General features: G+C 36.5%; 1 protein-coding gene across 1 annotated transcript in view; it reads left to right on the top strand.

Moving 5' to 3' along the window:
• LRRC7 (leucine rich repeat containing 7) overlaps positions 1-26,351 on the top strand; it is a 538,317-nt gene that overhangs the window by 428,604 nt on the left and 83,362 nt on the right. Inside the window, 6 exon segments of the mRNA XM_021096484.1 lie at positions 861-1,061; positions 10,505-10,616; positions 10,826-11,006; positions 12,885-13,126; positions 13,129-14,564; positions 18,438-18,578. Coding sequence (XP_020952143.1) covers positions 861-1,061; positions 10,505-10,616; positions 10,826-11,006; positions 12,885-13,126; positions 13,129-14,564; positions 18,438-18,578 — 2,313 coding nt within the window.

Raw genomic sequence — 26,351 nt, 5'->3', positions numbered from 1 at the left:
GGGATATTCTATGGAATGTCTCATATTTTCTCTTTCGAAATTAAATGTGAATAATTAATGTACATATTCCCTAAAGTAAGATTGAGACACCAAAAATGAATTCAAGAATGGAAATAAATATCTAGATAAATATAAGCCAAAATTTACATATTTACTTAGAATATCTTAATGTTCTCAATTTTTTATTTCTCTTTAATGTAAGATGTAGATATAAAGTATGTTACTTTACTAGGGTAAAACTAAACATAAGAGCTTCTCTGAAGGATATTACCTATAATAATCTAGGTATTATTAGGACTTAGCTCCCCTACCTTTTGATGTATCATGCTAATTAACATAGCATGAGTACGTATTTGATAGCGAATACTGTCAATGCCCCATTTTTTAATATGATAACTCTACTTGTAAATCTCTTGGAGTCTCCTTCATAAAACCTAGATTGATATTCCAAAGATATTTTAACATCAAAATAATTACTTATAGATAATTAAGATAGGGAAGAGAACAGCCTCTAAATTATAAAAGCAATTGATAGTAAATTGATTAAATTTTTCATAGATTACCAGTCACTTAAGTGTTTGACCTACTGCTATTACAGCCATCTGTAGAGTGGGTCTTAGAGATAAGATACAATCCAAAAGATGTTTTTAATCTAGAAGGGTGGTCAGGGATAGAGAGAAGTCCCAGGAGGCAGAATGAAAAAAGAACACCATGTGTTCTACTCTACAGCACAGTTATTCAGCCAACTCAACACTCACTATATTGCATTTGGTTATACTACTACATATAAAATGGAATAGTTGTGTGGACATGCTTGCTGAAAGTATTTTTATGTTAAATTTCTTTTTATAAACTTCTAGGTTGAAATAAACCTAAAACGATATCCAACTCCTTATCCAGAGGATTTAAAGAATATGGTAAAATCTGTTCAAAATCTGGTGGGTAAACCAAGCCATGGAGTGCGTGTTGAGAGTTCAAATCCAACTGCTAACACGGAGCAAACTGTGAAAGAAAAATATGAACACAAGTGGCCTGTAGCCCCAAAGGAGATTACAGTGGAGGTATTTCAAGGTTATTGGTAATTGCCAGTGTGGTTTGGATTTTTTGGAATTACTAAATGTTTTTTTTTTAAGTGAACAGATCTTCCTTGATAAGTGCATTTTTTTTCCTAATGTATAAATGAGTCTCTCTACTCTTTCAAACTATGAGGGTTGCCTTTAATAAATGACACCCTCATGGCCTAAAATCAGTAATACAGCTCCAAAAGTTCCAATACACACAGAAGGAATAATTTACACACCCAGCTAGGCCTGACCAGTAAGTGTATTAAATCATTTTCATGATATTCCTCTGATTATCCCAGCCTTTTATTATATCAGTCATCAGAAAAGACTAAGTGAAGTTATTATTATTATTATTATTATTATGTAAATCTCATTAAAATTCTTGATCAGATTTAGGGCCAATTTTTTAAAATGTTTTTGTGTTTGGTTTACACCCTTTATAGGAAACACTACTATAAACAGTAAAAAGGGGGCAATAACTTTGAAATTTAGCTTTATGGAATCTAATATGAAGCTTAGTTCTTATATTTTAAAATGAACCAGATACTCATCCTTATCAATTTGTATGGTCTGAAAAGAATTCAACTCCATTTTTGCCACCTCTGTACTATCTCATCTACTCTTCAACTAATTTGATTATCATCTTTTTATCTTCATTAGAAACATAATTGGTCTGAGTACATCTAGAAGTTCCTGTACCTGCTGCTCAAATATCTAAGTTGACAAAACTCTTTTACAAATCTGCATTTTAAAGCATCAGTTTGTTGCATTGATTAAACACCAACTGTATATTTAGCACTGTGCTAAACACTGTGAGAGAGAGAAAAGAAATATAAAATGTGTGACTAGTCCCCAAATAATTTACAGCCTAACCAGGTAAACTTAACATAGATGAATAAATTAGAAAACATATAAAATATGATAACATGATTGGTTGTGTGATGGAGAATATAATACTCTAAGAAATTGTAAAGATAAGCAATCATTGCCAGTTTAAAAGATACATGAAATGTTTAAGGTTGAATCACATATTAAAGACTGGGTGATTCTTTTAAAGTCAAAAAGAGAGGAAGTCATTCAAAGAGAAATAAAGCTTAAGCAAAAATAAGCAGGATGTACACATCTCCCAATGGAAATACCAGCCTGCCCCAGAAGAAAGGAATACAGCTAGATATCTGGGAAGAAAATTTAAGTAAATATTCATTTTCATTGGTTTATTTTTTTCATTTTGCTTATAAAATCAGTATTTTTGTACCTTTTTTCTAAAATAGTATAAATATTCTATAGCAAAGCAACAAACTTTTACCCCTAAGATAATTCAATAATGTAAAAAAGAAGACAACCAGTATTTAGCAGGTACACACTAAGTATACATACACTCAGAGTTCCCATCGTGGCGCAGTGGTTAACGAATCAGACTAGGAACCATAAGGTTGCGGGTTCAGTCCCTGCCCTTGCTCAGTGGGTCAACGATCTGGCGTTGCCATGAGCTGTGGTGTGGGTCGCAGATGCGGCTCGGATCCCACGTTGCTGTGGCTCTGGCATAGGCTGGCAGCTCAGCTCTGATTCGACCCCTAGCCTGGGAACCTCCATATGCCGCAGGAGCGGCCCAAGAAATGGCAAAAATACCAAAAAAATAAATAAATAAATATACATACACTTTTTTTTGTTGTTGTTGTTGCTATTTCTTGGCCGCTCCTGCGGCATATGGAGGTTCCAGGCTAGGGGTCGAATCGGAGCTGTAGCACCGGCCTACGCTAGAGCCACAGCAACGCGGGATCCGAGCCGCGTCTGCAACTACACCACAGCTCACGGCAACGCCGGATCTTTAACCACTGAGCAAGGCCAGGGACCGAACCTGCAACCTCATGGTTCCTAGTCGGATTCGTTAACCACTGCGCCACGACGGGAACTCCCTACATACACTTTATATTTAGATCTCATGTCATCACAATTTAACATCAAAATAACTGTGAGGTCAAGATTACCCATAAATTGAATAACTGTACTACAAAATAAGTAGATCCTAAAATTGCTTAATATGGGAATGGGAGAGGTGAAGTGGGGAAAAGATGGCTCTGGTCATGTATTTAATAATAACCTGATAATAGAGAAAAATCTGGAAATTGTCCCACATGTACTTCAAGTTTAACAAATCCAAAATTAAATGTAATATTTCCTCCTCAGATTTGCTTCTGCATCTGTAAGCCTGGTCTTAATCTCAGCTGGCACCAATAGCTACCAATTCACTCAAGGTAGAAATCTACAAAGCATCTTGATTTCTTTTTTCTTCTTTCTCTTCACTCCCTGCCTTTCCGAAAAATTTCCAGTGTCTATAAATTTTCATTTAAATGTATCTCCTCTATCTTTTGGCCCTCAATTCTGTCCTGCATTTCTATAAGAACTGTCAATTTCTTGGCTTACCTTGTCCCCAGCCACTTCATTGCTTTGCTAATCATCTTTTTGAAACACACATCTAATCTAACTACATTCAATATCTTGCAATAACCTATAATGAAAAGAATATGGAAAAGAACATGTATGTATATACACACCTATATATACATATAACTGAATCACTTTTAGTTTCGATAAAACTAAAACAACATTGTAAATCAACTATACTTCAATTAAAACACACACATCTAATGTTGCCCTCCTTAGGAAAAAAAACACTACAGTGACTTTGTAATGCCTAGCTAATTAACTCTTAATTAGCTAGAGTAGTCAATCTAAATAAGACTGAAGCTCAACTTTAAGCTTTATATTTATTTCTTTGATTCACCCCACTCTTTCTTCATTTTCCTCTTCTACTGGCTTTTTCCTCTTGAGTAGAAATTTCACTGATATTATAAACACTTTTTCTAAAACCAAAATTCTCTATCTTCTTTCCCCAAACTTTTAGCCCTCCTAGAGCAAGATGTTGCTTTCTGTATCATCCTCCCCTTCTGAATAACTGCCTTCAAATTAAGGGACCATACTTCATTCTACTTCCAAATATAATAAATGCAGATAACCAAGTATCTAGATGATCAGTGTCTGTTATGGAATTTTGTTATATGTTAGGCCATTTTAAGGTCATCATTACTTAGATCACACTGCCAAGAATATTGAAGAGGGTAGTACTTGCTTGCATGATATACCTACCTATGTGATTAAGTATGGAAAACAGAGGTAGGAAGAACCAGAAGCAGAAAACAGAAAGAAAAAAGAAGGGTTAAAAATGCAGCAGAGAAAGAGGGGAAAGGGAAGATAAATCACATTAATTGATCACTTTCTATTTGCCAACTCTGGGCCAAGAGTTTTAACATATTATTGTAGACAGAGAATGTGGTCAGGAGAACCATAAGAACAAGGCAGTTGAGATATGAAGATTCTTTTCTGCCCCCATTTTCCTTTATATATACCTTGTGTAGTTTGCATTTTTTTTTGCCAGTTCTTAGTCTGTCTGAACTGCTAAAACAGAATATCATAGACTGGGTGACTTAGAAACCTTTTTTTAAAGAAGCCAGATTTCAAAAATTCAAGAGACTTAAAACCAAAGCTTCAAAGGTACAAAGATATCAGGAGCTAGTATACAGTTAAACCCAGGTCTCTCAGGAAAGGCAAAAACATTCATTTCTCATAGTTCTGGAGGCTGGAAAGTCCAAGCTCATGGCACCAGCAGATTCAGTGTCTGTGAGGGACCACTTCCTTTGTTCTTAACCAGACATCTTCTTTTTGTGACCTCAGACAGCAAAAGGGATCTGGGAGCCCTCTAGGGTCTCTTTTATAAGGGTGCTATTCTCATTTATGAGGGTTCCACCCTCTGACCTAATCACATCCCAAAGGCCCAGTCTCCAAATACCATCATATAGGTTTCAATATATAAATTTGTGGAGGGGACAGAAACATCCAGTCTGTAGCACCCTGTTCTTTATATGGCCATCACTTCCTCATCCTTCAAGTTTCAGTATAAAGGTTACCTCAACAGGAAGGCCTTCCCTGATCACTCTGATCAATAGGTCTCTTGGATTTTCTCTATCACATCACCCCACTTATTAGCATTAAATATAATGAAACATTAATGGTAATTTTATTAGCTTCACGATTGTGCATTTCATGGGGGCAAGGACCACTTCTGTCTTGCCCATCATTGTCCTCTTCGTGTCTAGCACAGTGCCTGGTATGAAGTAGAAATATCTATAAGTAAGTAAATGACTGATAGCAGTCCAGTGTTTTAACTCTGGCAACATGTCTGTCTCTTCATCCAATTAGAAGGTAATTCAAGGCAAGGGCAACTTCTCTGAGTGTTTGTTGAATGAATGATTGATTGTTGGCTATCTTACCTATCCACATGTTATCACCTCTACGTTGAATAACATGTATTCTAGAAATAATAATCTACCCAATGGCCAATAAAATGAAATCTTTCTCAACCCTGATAATATAAGGTATCTATATCATGTACATTAATATTATGAGTAATGGTAAAATATGGTAGAGGATATTGTGGAATGAGGAGGGCAAGGAAGGAGGAGGAAAAGAAGGAAGGAGAATAGTACAGTGAATAAAGTTGTGATGTAAACTAATTAAAGGCTAGAGGTTCTTAAACTCTTGGTATATGAATGCCTTTAATGTCTTAATAATTTTGTTATAGTGATCCTAGACCAAAAGAAATAACTAACAGTTCCATTTATTAAGTTGTTAGGTGTGTACAACTTAGTATATACTTATACCCTACTTAGTGGTTATTTGAAAAATAGCACACATAAATTTAAAGAGAAAATAACTGTTTATGTCATTCTCCACTAACAAAAACTACTTAATAATGGAATTATGCACCTACTGGACACCATCTACCTTCTCAAATCTTAGAATCATATTGGATACTACAGCTCCAATTTCTAATGGCATTTGATTTTTGATCACAGCAACCACCAAAAACATAGATTCACAAAGACTAAAATCAAAAGAAATGTGCTATCGAGTGGTGAAAATGAGAGCTACCTCAAGATAGCAGTTCTCACAGTATCTGATTGGTGTATGTCATGTATTGCTTTTTTGTCCCTCAAATGCTTAAAATAACCCATGTGTCCCTGTGAATTAGCAACAGCACCATCGGTGCCTCAGGAACACAGTTTGGGAACAGGAGAAAGGACTTCAGAGTCTAAAGGTATGAATTCAAAATTTGACTCTACCTTGTTACTAATTGTGTGACCTTGACTAGTCACTGAAACCTTTCTCAGCCTTGGTTTCTTTACTTTAAAAAATATAGATAGTAATAACACTGTTTTGCAGTTTTTGTGGAGATGAAATCAGAGGAAAACAAATATTTATAACAGTTCCAAGCACAGTTCTTGGCCCAGAGGAAAGCAACAGTAAATAACCATTCCCTCCTCTTGCACAGAAGATCCTGCCCCATCTTCCTTTAGTCCTTCTGTGAGTCACTAACTTGCATTTCAGAAAACTTCTCATCAGATCCCTCTTCATTCACCATGTCTACCAAGTTCGTAAAGGTATGCACTTTTGCCTTTATTATGAATCTCAGTCCAATTTCACCTCTAAAGAGGAATCACATCTTTCTCCCGTGGAAAAGAGGATAGTCACTTACTCTTGAAAGTTTCCTTTTATTAATACTAGACTTTGACTCACAAGCTCAGATACAAGCTTTTTTTTTTTTTCCCCTTTTGACTTCCTTCTTAGGCTCCCTTTCACCAAGATTTAGTTTAAACAGTGGAAGGGCAATGGCATAAAATAGAAGAAGGGAGGGGGTACCTTTTCTTTCCCCTCAATCTCTGTCCCCTCACCAGAAAAATTATGATTCAGTGTACTTATAATGGGACCCCACTAAATTTGACTCCCTACTACTTCCACTGTCTTTACCCCTAATAGCAGTCCCAAAAACTTCACCCACTTTTCTAACACTAACTCAATTCTTCCGGCCTATTTATAAAAGATTTAAAGGAGGCAAAGTCGATTATCAGTGTCCGTTGTTGGATAGTTAACGTTGTCTATTATGTGACGCCCATTTGAGAAGTGAGCTTCTCTTAGGGAAGACAATATAGCATATACAGTGTCACATAATAGACCTTCAAGAAGGACAGACCCCAGATCAAATCCTGGCTCTAACACCTCTTAAGCTTGTGACTTGGAATTATTAGTTTACCTCTCTGAGCTTCCATTTCATTATCTATAAAGCAAAGATGATTTTTAAAAATTAAAATAATTAGTAACAATAAAAATAAGGTTATCTTTTATGTAATTGCAAGGGATAAAATAAAGTGATTAGCATAGTAACATCGAAGCAGATATGTAACAGATTCTCTGTAACTGATGGCCATTGTCATCATCATCATCATCTTTATCATCATTTTGCTAAGAAAGGTTAAGAGTCTAGCTGGGTCAGTTTAAACCCATTATTCTTGCTTCAGTAGTAGTCCTCTACCTGGGTGAAGTACCACAAAATGCTAGAGAAGAGATGCAAGTTCATGACTAGCTGATATTATTTTTCCTGGTCCCTAGGACTCTTGTTGATTCAAAATAGAAATTCTTGAGCAGAACCAGAGACTTAATTTGAGTCAAACCGTAGTTACCATGCAGAGCTCCAGTCACAGTTTGGGGATACAAGTGTGAATATTTGATCTATACATACAAGATAACTTGAATACCGAATGGGGAAAAAAAGTAGTGAAACCTTTCATTATATTTACATTTCTGTGCTTGTACAACTATTTTATTTGTTTGTTTTTGACTAAAACAAAATGTTTATGCTTCTATATTGTAACGTCATGAGGATATTTCCTTTTCAAAATATTATTTCAACAAATAAGTTATATTTAAATTCATAGAATGCTAGTACTAGATAGAAATGTGCACTAATTCCTATTATCTGTTACCTTCATTTTATTGATAAATTGAATCAGATCTAGAGAGTTACAGTTTATTAACAAGGTAACCTGGATAATAAAACTAAAGCAAGAATAAAACAAATATGCCACTTAAAATTTTTAAGTCTTAACATATTTTACACCTTTCATAGTATCATTCCTCAAACTTGTAGTTTTTCCAAACGTGTGTAAAGGCTTTTATTCTCTATTCTCTCAATGTAAAACTTTATCAAAAGTTTCTTATGCTAAACTTTTGAAATAATTTTCAAAATCTATGCAAACAGATTTTCTTCTTCATCTTCAGAACGTCCATCAATCCCATTCTCTTTTCTGGTTCTCTTCAAATCCAAGACTGCGTGTCACGTCTCTAAAGTCCTCACAGCTGAGCTCACCAGGAGGCAACAATAGTAGGGAAAATCACTGAACTATAGTCTAAAAGAGTCCTGTCTTTGTCTAATTATCTGTATGAGCCTGGGCCTTACTCAGTCTCAGAATCCACCTCTTGGTAAAAACAGGAGTGAACTAGATGATATTCCAGTCTTCTTCTACTGAAACACTATTTTTTTTTAAAGTGTCAGATATACCCAGACTTTTCATAAGCAAATCTTCCCGTACAAAACTAATCAAAAGCAACCCAAAAGACAGAGTTAAGCCAAGAGTTAAAGCAATGGATTTTCTCAGCAATACCTAAAGACCTGAAATTTGTCACTATAGGAAACCTGGTGGTGGAGGAAGGGATAAAATTTATAGTAAGAGTTTCTATCTGATCATTACCAACCAATTAGTTATAAGGCAGGGACATTTCATTTACTATATTTTTGTCCTCAAGTATATTCTTTCTCAAATTTAACAAAATATTTATAAATGTATTAATATTTCAAACAAGTATTAATAAATGAAAAAAAATCTTTGAATTCAAATTAACATAAAGGCTAATGAAAAAGATAACTTCTGTGCATAAACTTATATCACTACTTACTCATGAACATAAATAAGCCATTTTTATATCTAGAAGAAAGTGAGAATTTGGTATTCTTGCCTTCCCTAATGTTCTCCCACTACCTGGTTAGTTGGGACAATAATTTAAATTACAGAAGTTTAAAATTAATGGTTTTTAATATGTTTATTTTTCATAACATTATATTCCTGTACCAGTGTTGCTCATTACACTTAGGGAATGATTTTTTTTTTTTTTTTTGTCTTTTTGCCATTTCTTGGGCCGCTCCCACGGCATATGGAGGTTCCCAGACTAGGGGTCTAATCGGAGCTGTAGCTGTCAGCCTACGCCAGAGCCACAGCAATGCAGGATCCAAATCGTGTCTGCGACCTACACCACAGCTCACAGCAATGCTGGATCCTCAACCCACTGAGCAAGGGCAGGGATCAAACCCTCAACCTCATGGTTCCTAGTCGGATTCGTTAACCACTGCGCCATGACAGGAACTCCGGGAATGATTTTATAATGAAAATTTAGCAGCCTAGACTGATCATAAGAAAACTAGAAACCATGGTAGAACTAAAGAAATTGAGATGATCACTTGGAAAACAGAAGGAATTAAGAGGGAGATGGCCGGAGTTCCTGTCTTGGCACAGTGGTTAACGAATCCGACTAGGAACCATGAGGTTGCAGATTTGATCCCTGGCCTCACTCAGTGGGTTAAGGATCCAGCATTGCCATGAGCTGTGGTGTAGGTCACAGACTCTGCTCGGATCTGGCGTTCCTGTAACTGTGGTGTAGGCCGGCAGCTGCAGCTCCGATTAGAACCCTAGCCTTGGAACCTCCATATGCTGAGGGTGCAGCCCTAGAAAAGACTAAAAAAAAAAAAGAGGGAGATGGCAATAAAAGCAAGAATTGTAGGGCCCAATTGTGCATTAACTTTGTTAAGGATTCAAAAAAAAATCTAGTTGGTCAGTGATGTACTTATATTCTTTCCTCTTAGACTTCTTAAGAGTTCACCCCTTAGAACTGTTACTTGTGTATATATTATATATGTATGTATCATATTACTTATATATGACTTCTTATAATCCAACCCTGTTTTATGAATTATATATATATCTCCCTAACTAGGGTAAGCTTCCATGGGGCATGGGTGACATTTTGTCTTTCTTTGGAAACTCCACAGTTCTTTGCACAGTGCCAGGCTTATAAACAGCTTTCAGAAAACTGTCTGATGGACACAACTTAGAATAGATTTACAAGGAGATCCTGCTGAATAGCATTGAGAACTATGTCTAGATACTCATGTTGCAACAGAAGAAAGGATGGGGGAAAAACTGTAATTGTAATGTATACATGTAAGGATAACCTGACCCCCTTGTTGTACAGTGGGAAAATTTAAAAAAAAAAAAAAAAGAAAACTGTCTGATGAATAAAGGGGCTCATTTAAATTAGAAAACAAAACATTTTAGTGCTTACCTCAGAGATACATATAATTCACTTCTCCTAGTATGCCACAGTGAATTAAATTCTGGAGCCCCATCTTATAGCTGAGCCAAATAAGGATATTGCCATCTTGGTTAACCAATGTTTAAATGTTTACTTTCCTTGTCCTGTATTATATCTCTCAGGATTCTTTTGTTCATCCAGCTAATGAAATGAGGATTGGGGAACTTCACCCTTCATTAGCTGAGACCCCTCTCTACCCACCCAAACTTGTTCTGCTAGGGAAGGACAAAAAAGGTAACATTGTGAATCCGATGTGGAAAATATGCCACAACTGCATGTGCATGATGAATTGCCAGTAAATTATGATACACTGTAGTCTATAGAAATTGTTTACAAATATGCATATCTCACTTTAATCAATATGCTGTTTTTCTTACTTGCTTTTTTGTTTTGATACTTGTCAGTGTATGTAGCATGATAATATTTTCCCCTTTACCTTGCAGAATCAACTGATGAGTCTGAAGTTGACAAAACTCACTGTCTGAATAACAGTGTTTCCTCAGGCACTTACTCAGACTACTCACCTTCCCAGGCTTCCTCAGGATCCTCTAACACCCGGGTTAAAGTGGGGTCCTTGCAGACAACAGCTAAAGATGCAGTACATAATTCTTTGTGGGGTAACAGGTGTGTTTAGAATTCCCTCTTTTCTGTCCCCAAATGCTTATTTTCAGCAACTTTTAAAAAAATGGAATCTTCTAATTTGGGAATTGTATTCAGCACATGAGTGACATAGAAGACAGAAGGGACAGGTAAGCAAATGTAGTCCCCCCGAGATTTCCAAGAGGGGATGAATCCCTTTTATGCAGCAAAACCATTGTTTATGAGAGAGATGGTAGGAAATTAACAGGTTAAGATGACAGAACAAAAAAAATTTTTAATTGGATCAAAAAGTATGTTTGCCTCAATCCACAATCATGACACATTTGGACTTTCACCATCCAAAATGATGTTACGAATTAAAGTTAGATGCATAGAAAGTCTAGCACAAAGTGAACATTCAATGAATGCATCTTCATCATTATCATTTTATCACCACCTGGGAAGGTTAGAATGTAAGTAAAAGTATTTAATCTCCCCAAAATGGGTCCTCCTCTATATTACTTCCATTTTATAGACAGATTAAAATCAAAGCAATGGAGTGCAACAAAGGACCCTGTGAGGTAGTATTTGCCCAGTTCCGGTTCCCTTGTTTTGTGACTTTTTGCTATGTTTTACACTGCAAATAGCAAATAAAAATTGTCAATGACTTTTACTCATATTTTACTGATAAAATCATCACTATTAGCAATATAGTCCTTGGTAATTAATGAATAACTATTTATACTCATTGATGCCGATGATACAAATACTCTTTCGGTTTATAAATTCACTGTTTGTTATACAAGCTGAGACTGATTTAGGTATTTTTGGAGATACCTTCTAAATGTACTTTTTGTCAGTTAGCAAAAGCACTTAAAAATCTGTCTCTCACTAATAAAAAATATATAATTCAGTATCATTAGTATGCAAATGGTTTAGAATAAACTAAAAAATGAGTATCTCCTAAACATGCCAATGAGCCAAAGTCATAATACAATATAATATAATATAATATAATATAACATACACTCTAGGAAAAGATATGTGAATGCATTCACTATAAAATGGATTTAATGTATTCCAATGCCTGACCCTCGATTATGTTATTTGAAGACAGTTTAGGTTCATTAGGTAGACCGAGTATTGATAAGAAAGGTACTCTCAATCAGCAGTTTGGAAATGTACTGAATCAGAAATTACAGAGATGGGACCAGGAATCGGTAGTTGTAATTATCAGGCAGGTTTCAGGACCTTTACTGAAAAGCTCTATATTTCTTTTATTTACTCATTCATTCATTCATTCAACAAATATATACTTAGTACCTACTGTGTGCCAAGCACTATGCTAGGCCTGAAGAGAAAAAAACCTCTGCCCTCATGAGTTTATATTCTAGCAAAGGACACAAGACAATGCATAATAAATTGGTAAGTAAATTACATATATTAGAAGGTAATGATTACAGAGAAGAAATATAAGTTAGAACAAGGTAAAGGGTTGAATTTTTTTGGACAGGAAATAACAATGCAATTCTTTTTTTTTTTTTTAAAGGGCCACATCTGAGGCATATGGAGCTTCCCAGGCTAGGGGTCAAATCAGAACTGTAGCAGCTGGCCTTATGCCACAGCCACAGCAGCATGGGATCCGAGCCGCATCTTCAACCTACACCACATCTCACGACATCGCAGGATCCTTAACCCACTGAGCAGGCCAGGGATCAAACCTGCGTCCTCCTGGATACTAGTCAGATTCATTTCTGCTGAGCCACAATGGGACCTCCAACAATGCAATTCTTAATCATTAGTGAGGTGTGAATGAATGATCAGTTAAACAAAGGATGGTGGCATTCTAGCCTGCTTGTTCTCTTTCTGGCCAGACCTATATCTTCCTCATTGTCACACCTCTTCTTCCCATTGTGTTCACAGGATTGCACAATCTTTCCCACAGCCTCTTGATGCAAAGCCATTACTCAGCCAGCGGGAGGCTGTCCCCCCAGGGAATCTACCACAGCGTCCTGACCGGCTGCCAATGAGTGATGCTTTCGCTGACAACTGGACTGATGGCTCACATTATGATAACACAGGGTTTGTGGCAGAGGAGACCACAGGCGAGAATGCCAACAGTAATCCTCTCCTAAGTTCAAAATCTAGAAGCACATCTTCTCACGGACGAGGCCTTTGATTAGGCAGGATAGGATTGTTGGCGTTCCCCTGGAACTTGAGCAATCTACACACAGACACACACCCGAAACAGAAGTGCCTCCTTCCAATCCTTGGCAGAATTGGACCAGAACCCCTAGTCCTTTCGAAGACAGGACTGCTTTCCCTTCCAAATTAGAGACAACCCCTACCACCAGCCCATTGCCTGAAAGGAAAGAACATATAAAAGAACCTGCTGAAATACCTAGTCCTTTTTCTCCAGGAGTACCATGGGAGTATCACGATACTAACCCCAACAGGAGTCTCAGTAATGTCTTTTCTCAAATCCACTGCCGCCCAGAATCTTCTAAAGGTGTTATTTCCATTAGCAAAAGCACAGAGAGGCTTTCCCCGCTAATGAAAGATATCAAGTCCAATAAGTTCAAAAAGTCACAGAGTATCGATGAGATTGACATTGGTACCTACAAGGTTTATAATATACCATTAGAAAACTATGCTTCTGGGAGTGATCCCTTAGGAAGTCACGAACGCCCCGATAAAATGTTGGGACCAGAGCATGGTATGTCCAGCATGTCTCGAAGCCAGTCAGTCCCAATGCTGGACGACGAGATGCTCACTTACGGAAGTAGTAAAGGGCCACAGCAACAGAAAGCCTCCATGACGAAAAAAGTCTATCAATTTGACCAAAGCTTCAATCCCCAAGGAGCAGTGGAAGTCAAAGCCGAAAAGAGGATACCACCCCCTTTTCAACACAATTCTGAGTACGTGCAACAGCCCGGCAAAACCATCGCCAAGGATTTGGTTAGTCCCAGAGCTTACAGAGGATACCCACCCATGGAGCAAATGTTTTCCTTTTCTCAGCCATCGGTTAATGAGGATGCTGTGGTCAATGCCCAGTTTGCGAGCCAAGGCGCCAGGGCTGGCTTCTTGAGACGAGCTGACTCCCTGGCGAGTTCCACAGAAATGGCCATGTTTAGAAGGGTCAGTGAACCTCATGAGCTGCCTCCGAGTGATAGGTACGGCCGGCCTCCGTACAGGGGAGGTATGGATCGCCAAAGCAGCGTTTCAGTGACTGAGTCCCAGTTCCTGAAAAGGAATGGCAGGTATGAAGATGAACACCCTTCATATCAAGAAGTGAAAGCTCAGGCGGGAAGTTTTCCAGTTAAAAACCTTACCCAAAGAAGGCCATTGTCGGCAAGAAGCTACAGTACAGAGAGTTACGGTGCCTCCCAGACCAGGCCAGTTTCAGCTAGGCCTACTATGGCAGCTCTTTTGGAAAAAATACCATCTGACTATAACTTGGGTAACTATGGTGACAAGCCATCAGATAACAGTGATATAAAGACGAGGCCTACTCCAGTGAAGGGAGAGGAGAGCTGTGGTAAAATGCCTGCAGACTGGAGACAACAGCTGCTTAGACATATAGAAGCTAGAAGGTTAGACAGGGTATGTTTGGCCTTTCTCTGTAAGAATATCCCTCCTGCCTTTAGTTTTACGTTATTGGCATTTCTAAGCACATGTAGTGAAGCATGAACTACATGAATGAGTAGATGATCAGCATTTCATTTCTTTTTATCTTGTGGGGAAATTGATCATAATAGTTTTTCATGGATATTGTTTGACGCTCTTTGAGAGTTCATAACCTGTAGGTGAATTATTTCTCAAAACTATCCTAAATATGGCTAGCAAGAAAGAATTCAACTCTATTATACGGGATGGTGCTTCAATTGCTTTCTAGCCATGAAGGCAAAATGCCTCTCCTAGGACACAAAACGGTTCTTTAGGGACCTAAAGAGTGTGATTTTTACTGAACCTATAAAAAGTGAGTATTTTGCCCCCTTCTGCATGGACTCACTTATGTTAAAGTCAGACCTCATTTGTTTATAAAATCTGCATATAGTTACTGCTGTGGGACTACTAAAGTTATTACATCTAATGAGCAATAATCTTCCCAGCAAGAAACAGAAACATAAAATAAGCAGAGATTGAAAGCCCTCCTACACATTATTTTATTTAATGAAAATCCTGACATTTCAAATGTTGGTTTCCGAATAAAGAGAAAGGTTTTAATTCAAATCATACTCCAGACAACAAAAATAGGTGATGTCTTTATGAAGACTACAAATGTTCAAATTAGTGTGTATATTGCAGATAAAAGGGGGAAATTAACTCCAATTCAGTAAAAAATTAAATCACAACAAATCATGGAATGCGTAGTAATTGGGGACAGTAAAAAAAAAATATATATATATATATAAGGCCTAGAATTGCTTTTTTGTTGTGGTTGATAGCTCTCTAAGAGAAATCTGGTGTTTCATTTTCTAGAACTATGCTCACTTGAGCATCACCACCGAGTATACTTTATGGCTTTGGTATAGAGGGCTTTGTGTACTTTGCATCGACCTTAGACTCTTAAAAGTCCTTTTTATAAAATAGGACCGTTTGTTCTCATGTTCTAGGTTTAAATGCTTAGTGTAAATTGGGGATCTGGGTAATATACCATTAGAATGTTTCACTCAATAGTTTGATTTTATCTGGTGTCCTGCTAGAAGCACAGGTCACTGCGTTTATTACGTATTTTCTTAACGTTGAATTTTATGTTTTCAGGTGTACTCTTTTAAAATGATTATATTGTTTGTAGGTCGTGTCTACATGACAAGAAAACAATTATGTACAGGGAAAGAGTAAACTAATAAATGTGGGTGTGGGTGTTAGTTTCTCAATGTGGAAACCAGTTCTGACTTGCAGAATATTTCATCAGAATGTCTGTTTCAAATAGGTGTGCTCAGTCCCATTGAAGGGAGCCTCATCAAAGCCTCATGACTGGTTGTCAGTGGGAGACACCTGGTCAGTTGTCACCATGCCTTACCTCAAGTTACACCCTCCATGTAGGCAAATAACTTGGAGGGCGAAAATATTTGGGGCCAAATAAAACAGTACTCTGGCCTCGTGTAGACACGACCATACGTAACAGGGTAAGATGAACTAGCCAAGAAAGGTTATTAGAAGCTGTGGGAGCATATATACAATGACTAGTAATTTGAGGCAACAGAGGAGTGAGTGAAAACAAAGTATGAAAAAGAAAAGACAAAGTTCTAAGCATTTGGTACTATCATTTATTTACTGGCTTCCCAGACAAATGGTTCCTTTCCTTTGATCAGAGCTACTGAAAAGTTGATGACTCTTCTAGTTGGAGCAGGAATTTGGAGGGAGGAGAATAGGACTCGGGGAGGAGGATTTGAACCAGCCGAAGTTTGGGAGCCTTGCTCTTCCCAGATCCAGAGAACTGAAACTCGTGTGTATTTTTCCATTGCTGTGACAACACCTCTCTTTTTTAGTCTTCATGTATCCCCTGTCTGTTTATAACCCCCTCAGTTTGTCTTTCATTTTTCAGAGTAATTTCAATGTATATTTAATAACTTCTCATTTAATTCCAAGAAATTTAAGTATCTTACAGTATTGCTTCAAGCCCTCGAATCCTAGAAGCTCTTCCTCTTTCCTCTGAATAACTTTTCTTCCCCCCGTTCAGTGGAGTAACTGAGCTATTCAGGCTGTATCTTACTTCAAAACAAGATAAATTCAGCGTACTGGAGCACAGGCTTGTTATGAGAAAACAGTTTTGTACTGTGATACTTAACATTCTGTCCAAAAAAAGATTATTACACCAGACACGGTGCACTTCCATCGCAGTGGAATTTAGTTGAGTGGTTTGAACCCTGGGAATCAAATAGTTACCCTAGAAACTACAAGATCTTTGCCCATTCCTTATAAAAGAGAACTGCTAGAAGCAGTTCTGAACATATCTGGACATTGGATATGTGGCACAACTCAACGTAATGTTAGTTAAAGATCTTGCTTGGGTGTTGACCTTAGAGAGGCACCTCCAAGCACTACCCTAGATGAAAGATGCCTGTTTTTCTCCTTTGTTTAACCACAAGGCTCATGCACTACTGAGCCCCACTGGACTGAGAGAATTTAAAGCATGAACTCCATATGGCTAAAACGACTACTCTTCCATAATAGCCGAGAGAGCCCTAGACTGGAGTAATTTTAAACCTTAAAGAATCATTCAAGTGCTAGATTGAAATGTTCAGTGTCCTTTTCAATTTTGACATGGTGACAAATGAAAAAAAGCTCTGGATGAAATAATCAGGGATCCATAGCAAATATGACTGGTACACAAGCACACCATCAGGAGTACGACAGTCTTTCAGTTGAGTTCAATGAAATTCTGATGATAAAAATCATTTCTTTTCAAATAATGCCCTCAGAATAGAATAGCTGCCTGCTGTTAATGTCCAATAATATTCAGGTTTTTAAACCATAACAGGTTAACCTCTGTAGATTTTTTTTTTCCAAATTAAGTGAATTACCTAAGAGGGCCAAACGCTGTCAATTATTACATTTCCATGATAGGTAGAAAGTGGAGATGGTACTGATTGGAAACAATTTGATGACAGGGTATACAAAAGGTTTTGTTTTTTAAATTAAGTTCCACAGAAGAAAAAACTCTCTAGTAGACACTAGGAATACCTTTAGAGGCCCCTACTGAAGGGGAGCCATAATGCAAATATCACTAGAATGTATATAGCAGATAAATAGCATTAATAGTTCAAATCATAGTTCCTTTAGTTTCATTATGAAATTTCTCCAATTTAAAATGTAATTTTTAAGAAACAACAAAAAAAGAATATTTTGATTCACACACAACTTGACTGGTTTAACTAAGTTAATCAGTAAATTCAATCATCCACTAGTCAGATTGAATGATTTTTGACCAGCTCTTTTTCTGAGTGGCCATAATTATGCCTACAGACTGAGAAACAAAGGCAACTGATTTTGGCTTTAATGCTGCAGTGCATTAGTTTTGAGGCAGAACTAGAAGCTGCTCTTTGTCTTTTGTGTGTGCTAATCTCACAATGTGAAAGAGACCATGAGATTTGCAGCTGACAAAATTTGGTGAAGACCTCACTGTCTGAAATTTTTAAATTAAAAAACTACCACCAATGGACATGTGTCCAAAGTCACTACAGTAATTATAAATGAGATACGAGGTTTTATGCCTTCGAGTTGGCAGCAAATGTAAAACAGAATGTTATTTTGGCTTTTTGTCTTTTCTGTAGTTTTGGATGGTACTCATTATGTGCATAACTAACACCGTTTACTGTATGCTTCTGTCTGATCAAGTGCATGTTTAAAAAAGAAAGTTACCGTTTGCCTGCTTAAAGTTAAATGTTATAAATTTAAACATGTTCATGTAATAAGCAGTTTGTTGAGCATGTGTTCACATCCTGTCACATGATTATTTCCTCTACTCAGAATGCTGCTTACAAACACAACACAGTTAACCTTGGCATGCTGCCCTATGGAGGTATTTCAGCAATGCATGCAGGCAGAAGCATGACTTTAAACTTGCAGACTAAGTCTAAATTTGATCTACAAGAACTACCTCTTCAGAAAGTAAGTATAGACTGCCCTACATGTGTCAGCATACCAAAGCCAATTAATGTTGTTTGTTCATGTAATGTGTTTAGGCTGTTCATATAACCCTGCTTATTGACTCTCAGGAGTCCAAAAAGCACAAGGGCAAATAATGTAGAGCCCAAACTCTTAGCTGCTAAATGAATATTTATAGCTAGACTGATTATATCAGGTTCCTGCTTAACAGCTTTGCTTTTTGGATTGAGCAGGTACATGGCTTTTTGTGTTGCTTCTAGACTCATTTTCTTAAATTATTTATTTTCATTTATTCTTTGTTTTTCTTTCTTTGGTGTGTCTATATATCTCTCTCTATATATACATATAAACACACACACACATATACACACATACTTTTAAAAAAAATTTTGGAAACAGCCCTATATTTTCTTGCTTAAACGTTCTGAGAAAAGAACTAGAAATTATTATTAAATTTCAGTTGATTCCTTTGGAAAAGATATGGGCCTATAAATTAGTATGAAAATTAAGTGATCGACACCTCTAAATGCTTCTTCAGCCCATTTTCTTTGTGGGAAATATCACAAAGAAGTAAAGCATGAGAAACAAATCTGTGGCTTAGCTAGCAAATTCTTACTCATCCTGGGTTGGTGGAAAAGTAGAAAGTTCACATGGTTTTAAATAATAATGTAGGCTCATTTGAAAGGGAATATATTGTAGGAGGAAACATTTCCATTGTCAAAGGACCATTTTTACTTGTTTTATTCAAGCAAAACAGAAAATGCACATTTTACCTGTTCAAATTGACTAATACCGGCTGTCTTAGTTCTATTTCAATGGAGACTAATGAGTCATTTTCACCCAATATGTCATTATAATTATATTATTAATGTAGTCTTTAACCTAATAAACTTTTATGAAAAAAGCAATGCACAAGTAAAAATAACAGAATGATGGGAGCCTCCAAATGCTCTTTAATAAAATTAGTGACCATATGGAATGAACTGCCATTCCAGCAAAGTGAAGGTCAGAAAGAAGACTTTGACCTCATGTTTTATTGTCAAATTAGTCTTAATAACAATCCCTAACTCTGGGTAGCTTGCTTCCTATTCAAGGAGAATAAAAAAAGTGATATTTATATTCAGAGCTTTTTTTTTATCACCCATAATCACTTTGGGGAAAAAAAAAAAAAAAATCTATGTTCAGTCTCCTGTTGCAGGACCAGAGTTATAAGGGTACTTTCTCCAGGGAGAAAAATAAGGCCCTGATTTGTGGTGTTTACCTCCGTTAGTGATAAAACACTTCCTCTCTGATCAGTTTCAAAGTAGTAACTTGACATCCCTGAACTCAGAACTGGGCCTGAGTATAGTCAGTTCTAGTGGGCAAGGACAAGCTGGCTCCAGCCCACTACTATCAGTAAGACCTTTTCACGGGCACCTCTCTGCATGCCCAGGGCTTTCATCTTCTGCTGTAGCAAAACCAGTGTTCACCAAGGCCTTGAAACTTATTTGCACTAAGCAACAAAGGAGCTATAACAACTTAAATAGACACTTTTCCTAGAGGACTTGGCAATTAAATAGAAATCAAACCCTTAAACTACAGTGATAGAATTTCAAAATACAGTGAAGAGATTAGAGAGATCTTGGTAAAAAAGAAGCTATTGCTTGAATCCCTTGAAATTATATCATATGGATAGCCCCTTCTTTTGTTTAGTTTTTAACCCTATTGTCTCATCAGTCTATAGACTAATACAGATATATTCAGTGTCTGAAAAGTGGTAATACACTTGAAACACCACTCCTCAATGTATAAATTATTCTCCAGATATACCTCAGATACCTCTGTGTTGCTCTATTAATTTTCTGATGTTTTGGGTACCCTAGTTAGCAGATTCATTAGCTATTACTATAGCTCTAAGATCATGTACAGTGGAAATATGGCAGAGTTCTAATATCTGGAGATGTTGCAACCTTCCTCACTTGGGCATAGAGATGACCTAGCAAATTCTCTTTGGAGGTTACATTAAATTCCAAACCAAGAAGTTCCCATCATGGTGCAGCAGAAACGAATCCAACTAGGAACCTTGCAATTGCAGGTTCAATCCCTGGTTTTGCTCATTGGATTAAGGATCCGGTATTGCCTTGATCTGTGATGTAGGTCACAGACGTGGCTCAGATCTGGCGTAGCTGTGGCCCTGGTGTGGGCTGGCAGCTGCAGCTCTGATTAGACCCCTAGCCTGGGAACGTCCATATATCATGAGTGTGGCCCTAAAAAGCAAATCTGAAAAAAAGGATAGATAGATGGATAGATAGATAGAATCAAATCACTTTGCTGAATACCTGAAACTAACACAATGTTGTAAATCAGTATAAAAAAATAAATAATGTGCTGCCATCCAGGATCCTCCCCACCGAAAAGAATAAGTAAATATTGAAAGAATCTCTCTCAAAATGAATTATCATCAAATAGTTTATTATCTACATAAAAAAGAAAAAAAAAAGAGAGAAGGCAAGGGATATAAAAGGGTCAGGGCAATTATTCCATTGCCCCTAAAAGATTTTATGACCCCAATAATCAGTTGAAGACCTGCAAACTGTAGGCAGTTAGGGATCTGGGGTAACTTTCCTACCCTGCCGCTATTGCAGGAACATTATCAGTTGTGGGCACTGGGTGTATAATCAATTTAAAGACTACTCCAGGCTCTGTTTCCTTCCATGGATTCCTGTCTAAATCTCTGCCCTTTTGCCTTTGTATTCAGATATATCTCTTCTGCAGAGCTGCTTCATTTGAAAATTTGTTTGTTTTTTCTGCCAAGCTTTAGGGTCAGCCTCTCCTAAGGTGCAGCCTCTCAGATTCTCCTTGCCTGGCTCCATGGACCATTCCTAGGTGACGCTCCTATGCTTGAGGCTAAGTTTCCTGGAACCCTTCTCACCAGGATAGAAGATAGGCAAAAACTATTTGCCTTTGATTTACAAATGCATTAAAAACCTATTGCAGTACTTTTGTCTTGCTATTTGAGATAATAAAAATTTGGGAGTTCCCATCCTGGCGCAGGGGAAACAATCCAGCTAGAAACCGTGAGGTTTCAGGTTTGATCCCCAACCTCTCTCAGTGGGTTGAGGATCCGGCGTTGCCCTGGGGTCAACAGACGGTCGCAGACATGGCTTGAATCAGGTGTTGCTGTGGCCCTGGCGTAGGCTGGTGGCAACAGCTCCAATTACACCCCTAGCCTGGGAACCTCCATATGCTACAGGAAAAAAAAATTTTTTTTAATAAAAATAAAATAAAATAGCCAAAAAATAAAAAAATAAAAATTAGTATTAACTATTTAAGATATCATTACAGCCTCTGATTGCATTAAAATATAGAGTAAGATCAAAATACAAATATTTTCAGTAGATAAAACTGACAAACCTTTGGAGTTCCTGTGGTGGCTCAATGGTTAACGAATCCGACTAGGAACCATGAGGTTGTGGGTTAGATCCCTGGCCTCACTCAGTGGGTTAAGGATCTGGCATTGCTGTGAGCTGTGGTATAGGTCCCAGACGCGGCTCTGATCCCCTGTTACTGTGGCTCTGATCCCCTGTAGGCCGGCGGCTACAGATCTGATTGGACCCCCTAGCCTGGGAACCTCCATATGCCATGGGTTCAGCCCTAATAAGACAAAAGACAAAACAAACAAACAAAAGCCACTGGCAAACCTGTTTATTCTCCCATGGAAATCCTGGAGCTATTTTTTTATTCATAAAATTCCTAAATGATAATGCTGGCCATGCATCTCTAATTAGGTGCTGTGGTAAATGACTCTGGGGTGTCCTAAAAAGAATGAAGTGTCCTAAGGAATCTAAATGAACATTTTCACATATTACCAGTTAAGCACCAGATGTGGAACTGCAGCATACTTTTGCGTAAGTGGTGCCCTCCCCAGGGAACATTCGGGCCCTGAAATCCAGACCCTTTCCCTACACTGCTGGCAAGGCTTACTTCCTGCAATTATGAGAAAGGAGCACTTTTAATATTTTCTCTCTTACACCGAGACTGTGTTTTCGCAAGTTACGTACCCAGAGAGGGCACGTTTTGTGATTCCTACCTTCCCATCCCTCTGTTAGGGTAACTGACAAAAAGGCAGTATTTGTGCTCTGAGCTCCTGACTCAGCACATTATTTGGTTTTTTGGTTTGAGGTTTTTGGGGGTTTTTTTTAGGTTACCAAAACATATCTGTTTTTTTCTCAATTTTCTTTTAGACACATCTGTAATAAACTAATTAAAGTATGTAGCTATTTTGAATGAAGATTGAAGAACTCTGCACTTGATAAATTATTTATACAGCAAATATTTATGTGGATAAAAAGAAAAAACTCCCAGATTTTGCTATGTGTTTTGAATGTTTTTATTTCTCTCCATATTTATAACATTCCATATTGAGTATTATACATTTTTCATGGACTACAAGCTAAATTTAGGCTTTCTATATTATAAATAGTGAATTATATTTTCTATGGTAATTTTATAAAACCTTTTACAATATTAACAAAATGCAAATAAATGCAACCACAAAATGAGTTAAATAAATTTAATATCCTTTAATGTTTTCATTTTTTGATGCTTATTCTAATTTCCTAAAAAATTAATAGTACTTATAACCAGAACATCTAAGACCTATAAATCATCTATTAAATTATAAATTATTCATATTTATGTTTATTGACTTATTTATCCATTCATTCATTCATTTATTCATTTATCACTTATTAACTGCCTCTCCAAAAAGCATTTAAGGCAATTTTCTATGACGTTATTAATGGTTCAGTGTGCTTCTTTGGATGTGTTCCATTGTAATTGAGCTTAGCTATTGTCTTAAAATTTTATGTTATCAAAGAGAAATATAATATTGTAAAATGTCAGCTCAAACTATTGTTTTTATTATCCAGATTAATGGTAGGAAAAATATTTCAATAGGAAAAGAATAAAGATTAGGATTTTTTGAAAACTTGCTATGTACCTGGTACCATGAGATACTTTAAATTTTTTTTTTGTACAACCCTTACAAAAACCCTCAATGGAAATATTTATCACTATTGTATAGAGAGGCTCATGTGTTACACAAAAGAACTCATATTTTTTCTGTTTTACGATTGTAACCCCTGCAACCTAGCATGGTAGGAGAATTTGAATCTGACTCTGCTTGGCATCCAAATCTCTGCTGTTTCTGCTATACGATGATGTCTTCTCAAATGTTTATAAAACCTTACATTTTATAGAACATAACCCATAATAATTACCAAAGCTCTTTCGTATACATTATTATCTTATATCATCTTCATAACAATCCAGAAAAGTATGTATTATAGGATAGAGAAGATAATACACAAGTAGAATATATTAACTAATCCAAAACCTATCATGACCTGTTATCCCCTTTATGCTGCAGATACAGTACTCTCTTAGCTAGCCAAGTTTAATAAATGCTAGTAGCTACCTTGTGCTCTTTAAGATCTACTTGAATTTCCTGAGCACCAAGAAATATGTTGGTAGCAGTGAAAGACCAAAGGTTGTGAACCTAAGAAAAGTACGAGGTAATCATCCATGCTACGGTGGCTCCAGAGACGAGACAAACTACTGGCCTTTTCTAACTCCCCATCTGCAGGTGTCCAGCTGCCAATATCAATGTGTGGTCTCTTCTACACTGGAGAAATTGATGCTTTTTTCTTGTTCTTTTTTTTTAACTTCTACCACCATAATATTATACCATAGCTCTTCCTGCTTATTGGCTTATTGAAACAGACACTAATATAAATTATAACTTCAGAGGAAGGAATTTGAAATTATGGAAATATATGTATTAAATAATCTTTTAATACAATTTTGCCTGGGAAAAAAAATGGCCTCACTATCTGTTTTATTAGGTGATACTCATTCCACAATGTTTTGAATTAGAGAAATTTAGGTCGCAAAGTTTACACTTGAACTCATTTTAAATTTCTAATGTCCTTTCTTTTGGATCTATGCAAAAGACTCAGGATCAAATCATACTAATATTTAATATGCATTCATTCACTCTAGTTCCAAGGGTTACTTATTTAATTCCAGTTTTGTTTTGCTTTGTTTTGATTGCTGAAAGCAAAGCAAGATTTATACAGCACCTTGGGGCAATTTATGCCTATAGTTTCTATTGATTTTGCTTCATTTATTATTGACTACCTATGGCTCAGGAAGTATCCACTTATCTTTCTAATTACGCAGAAAGCCTTCAGCCTACAAATCACCATAAATCTTTATAGAAAGTGAATAAAGTTTCCAAAATAATCTTAGTACTCATAGATGCTTCCTCACCATTATGATGAAATACTAGTTTAAAAAACATCTGGACATTAAATTACCATCTTCAGGTGGAACACTGAAATCATAATGATTTATATCCAAGCTTTGTCTTTATAACCTACTTTTTTCAGTAAAAAAAGAATAATATAACAATAATTTCACCAAAAATACTTTGGGGAAAGTTTTTAACACACTTTTTTCTTAATACCCTTGTGATATGTGCCTTGTGATATGTGCCATAACGAAGTCAAACAGATACTTGAATTCTTAAGGGATATATTCAATTTGGCAAAGTGCCAAGTCCTGATTCTGGTCTCATATAATTTCTCCAACAAAATGCAATAAGTGCATTTCCCAAGCTTTCAGTGCACCCATCAATTAATAGTCAAGAGCAAAGCTATGGATCAGCTAAGCTCATTTACGCATATATGTGAATCCTGTACATCCACATAAACTCACATATGGACACACAGATATGCACATGTATGTACATACTCATGTACATGCTCATACATACACAGATATATAGAGGGACATGCAGACACCCATATTCATGCACATTTATGTCTCAACGAAATTGGAAATTACTTCTCCCAATAGATACTTGTGATAATTCACAGGAGTCTAAATCATAAATGCTAAATCTACAGATGTCCACAGTTATCTTTGGGACTAGCATCTGTTCAACAAAACTTCTCTAGCATTGCTGAACTTCTTAATAAATATAATTTCTGATTTTTCAGTAAATCACACCGACCATTTCCTCTTTTATTTTGAAATATTAAGGATCTGCAGAATTTAGAGTCTGAAGAAATGGTACATTATGCTGATTTTCCATGTCTTTTATATTTAATTAGTTATAAATGACGAGGAAGACTAATTCTTAATCTTTTAAAGTATGTAAAGAAAATAACTACAATGTGCTACTAAACATAATTGAATAAATAACTGAACCTCAATCTGGTTATTTTCTTTGAAATAATAACTTTCAATAGTGATAGCTTCATTACTTATTTTTACATTTTTCAGTTACTCCTCTTTAACTTTTCATAGAATTTTAACAACTAAGCAACTGCATTTTATATATATAGAGAGAGAGAGTTCAGCAGCACTTTATCAAAAGTAAAATTTTTTGTAAATAGCTATACTCACTCCTTTTGGGAAAGGATGTGAACCCACTAAATAATTCTCTCTTGATTTCCTCCCTCCCAAACATTAATAATTTTTTTCATGGTCTTTCTATTTCTGCAAACTTAAGTCACACCTAGAGTGTCTCACTTAAGGGAAAGAGGCCAGAGCATTCTTAAAGTTAATAAAGGAAAGTGCTTTCAAGAAAATTCCTTTAATTTTGCTGTCTAGGGAAAATATTTTTTTCATATGTTTCCATGTTTATGTTTTCTTTGGCCTCTGTAATGTTAAGGAATTGGTGTAGTTGTTGATGCTCATTTTAAAAAGAGATTAATTGCTAAACTAATG

This window comes from Sus scrofa, chromosome 6, assembly GCF_000003025.6.
Source record: "Sus scrofa isolate TJ Tabasco breed Duroc chromosome 6, Sscrofa11.1, whole genome shotgun sequence".
NCBI classification, from domain to species: domain Eukaryota; kingdom Metazoa; phylum Chordata; class Mammalia; order Artiodactyla; family Suidae; genus Sus; species Sus scrofa.
Note: the sequence above shows the minus strand (reverse complement) of the source record. Positions and strands in the feature narration are given on the sequence as shown.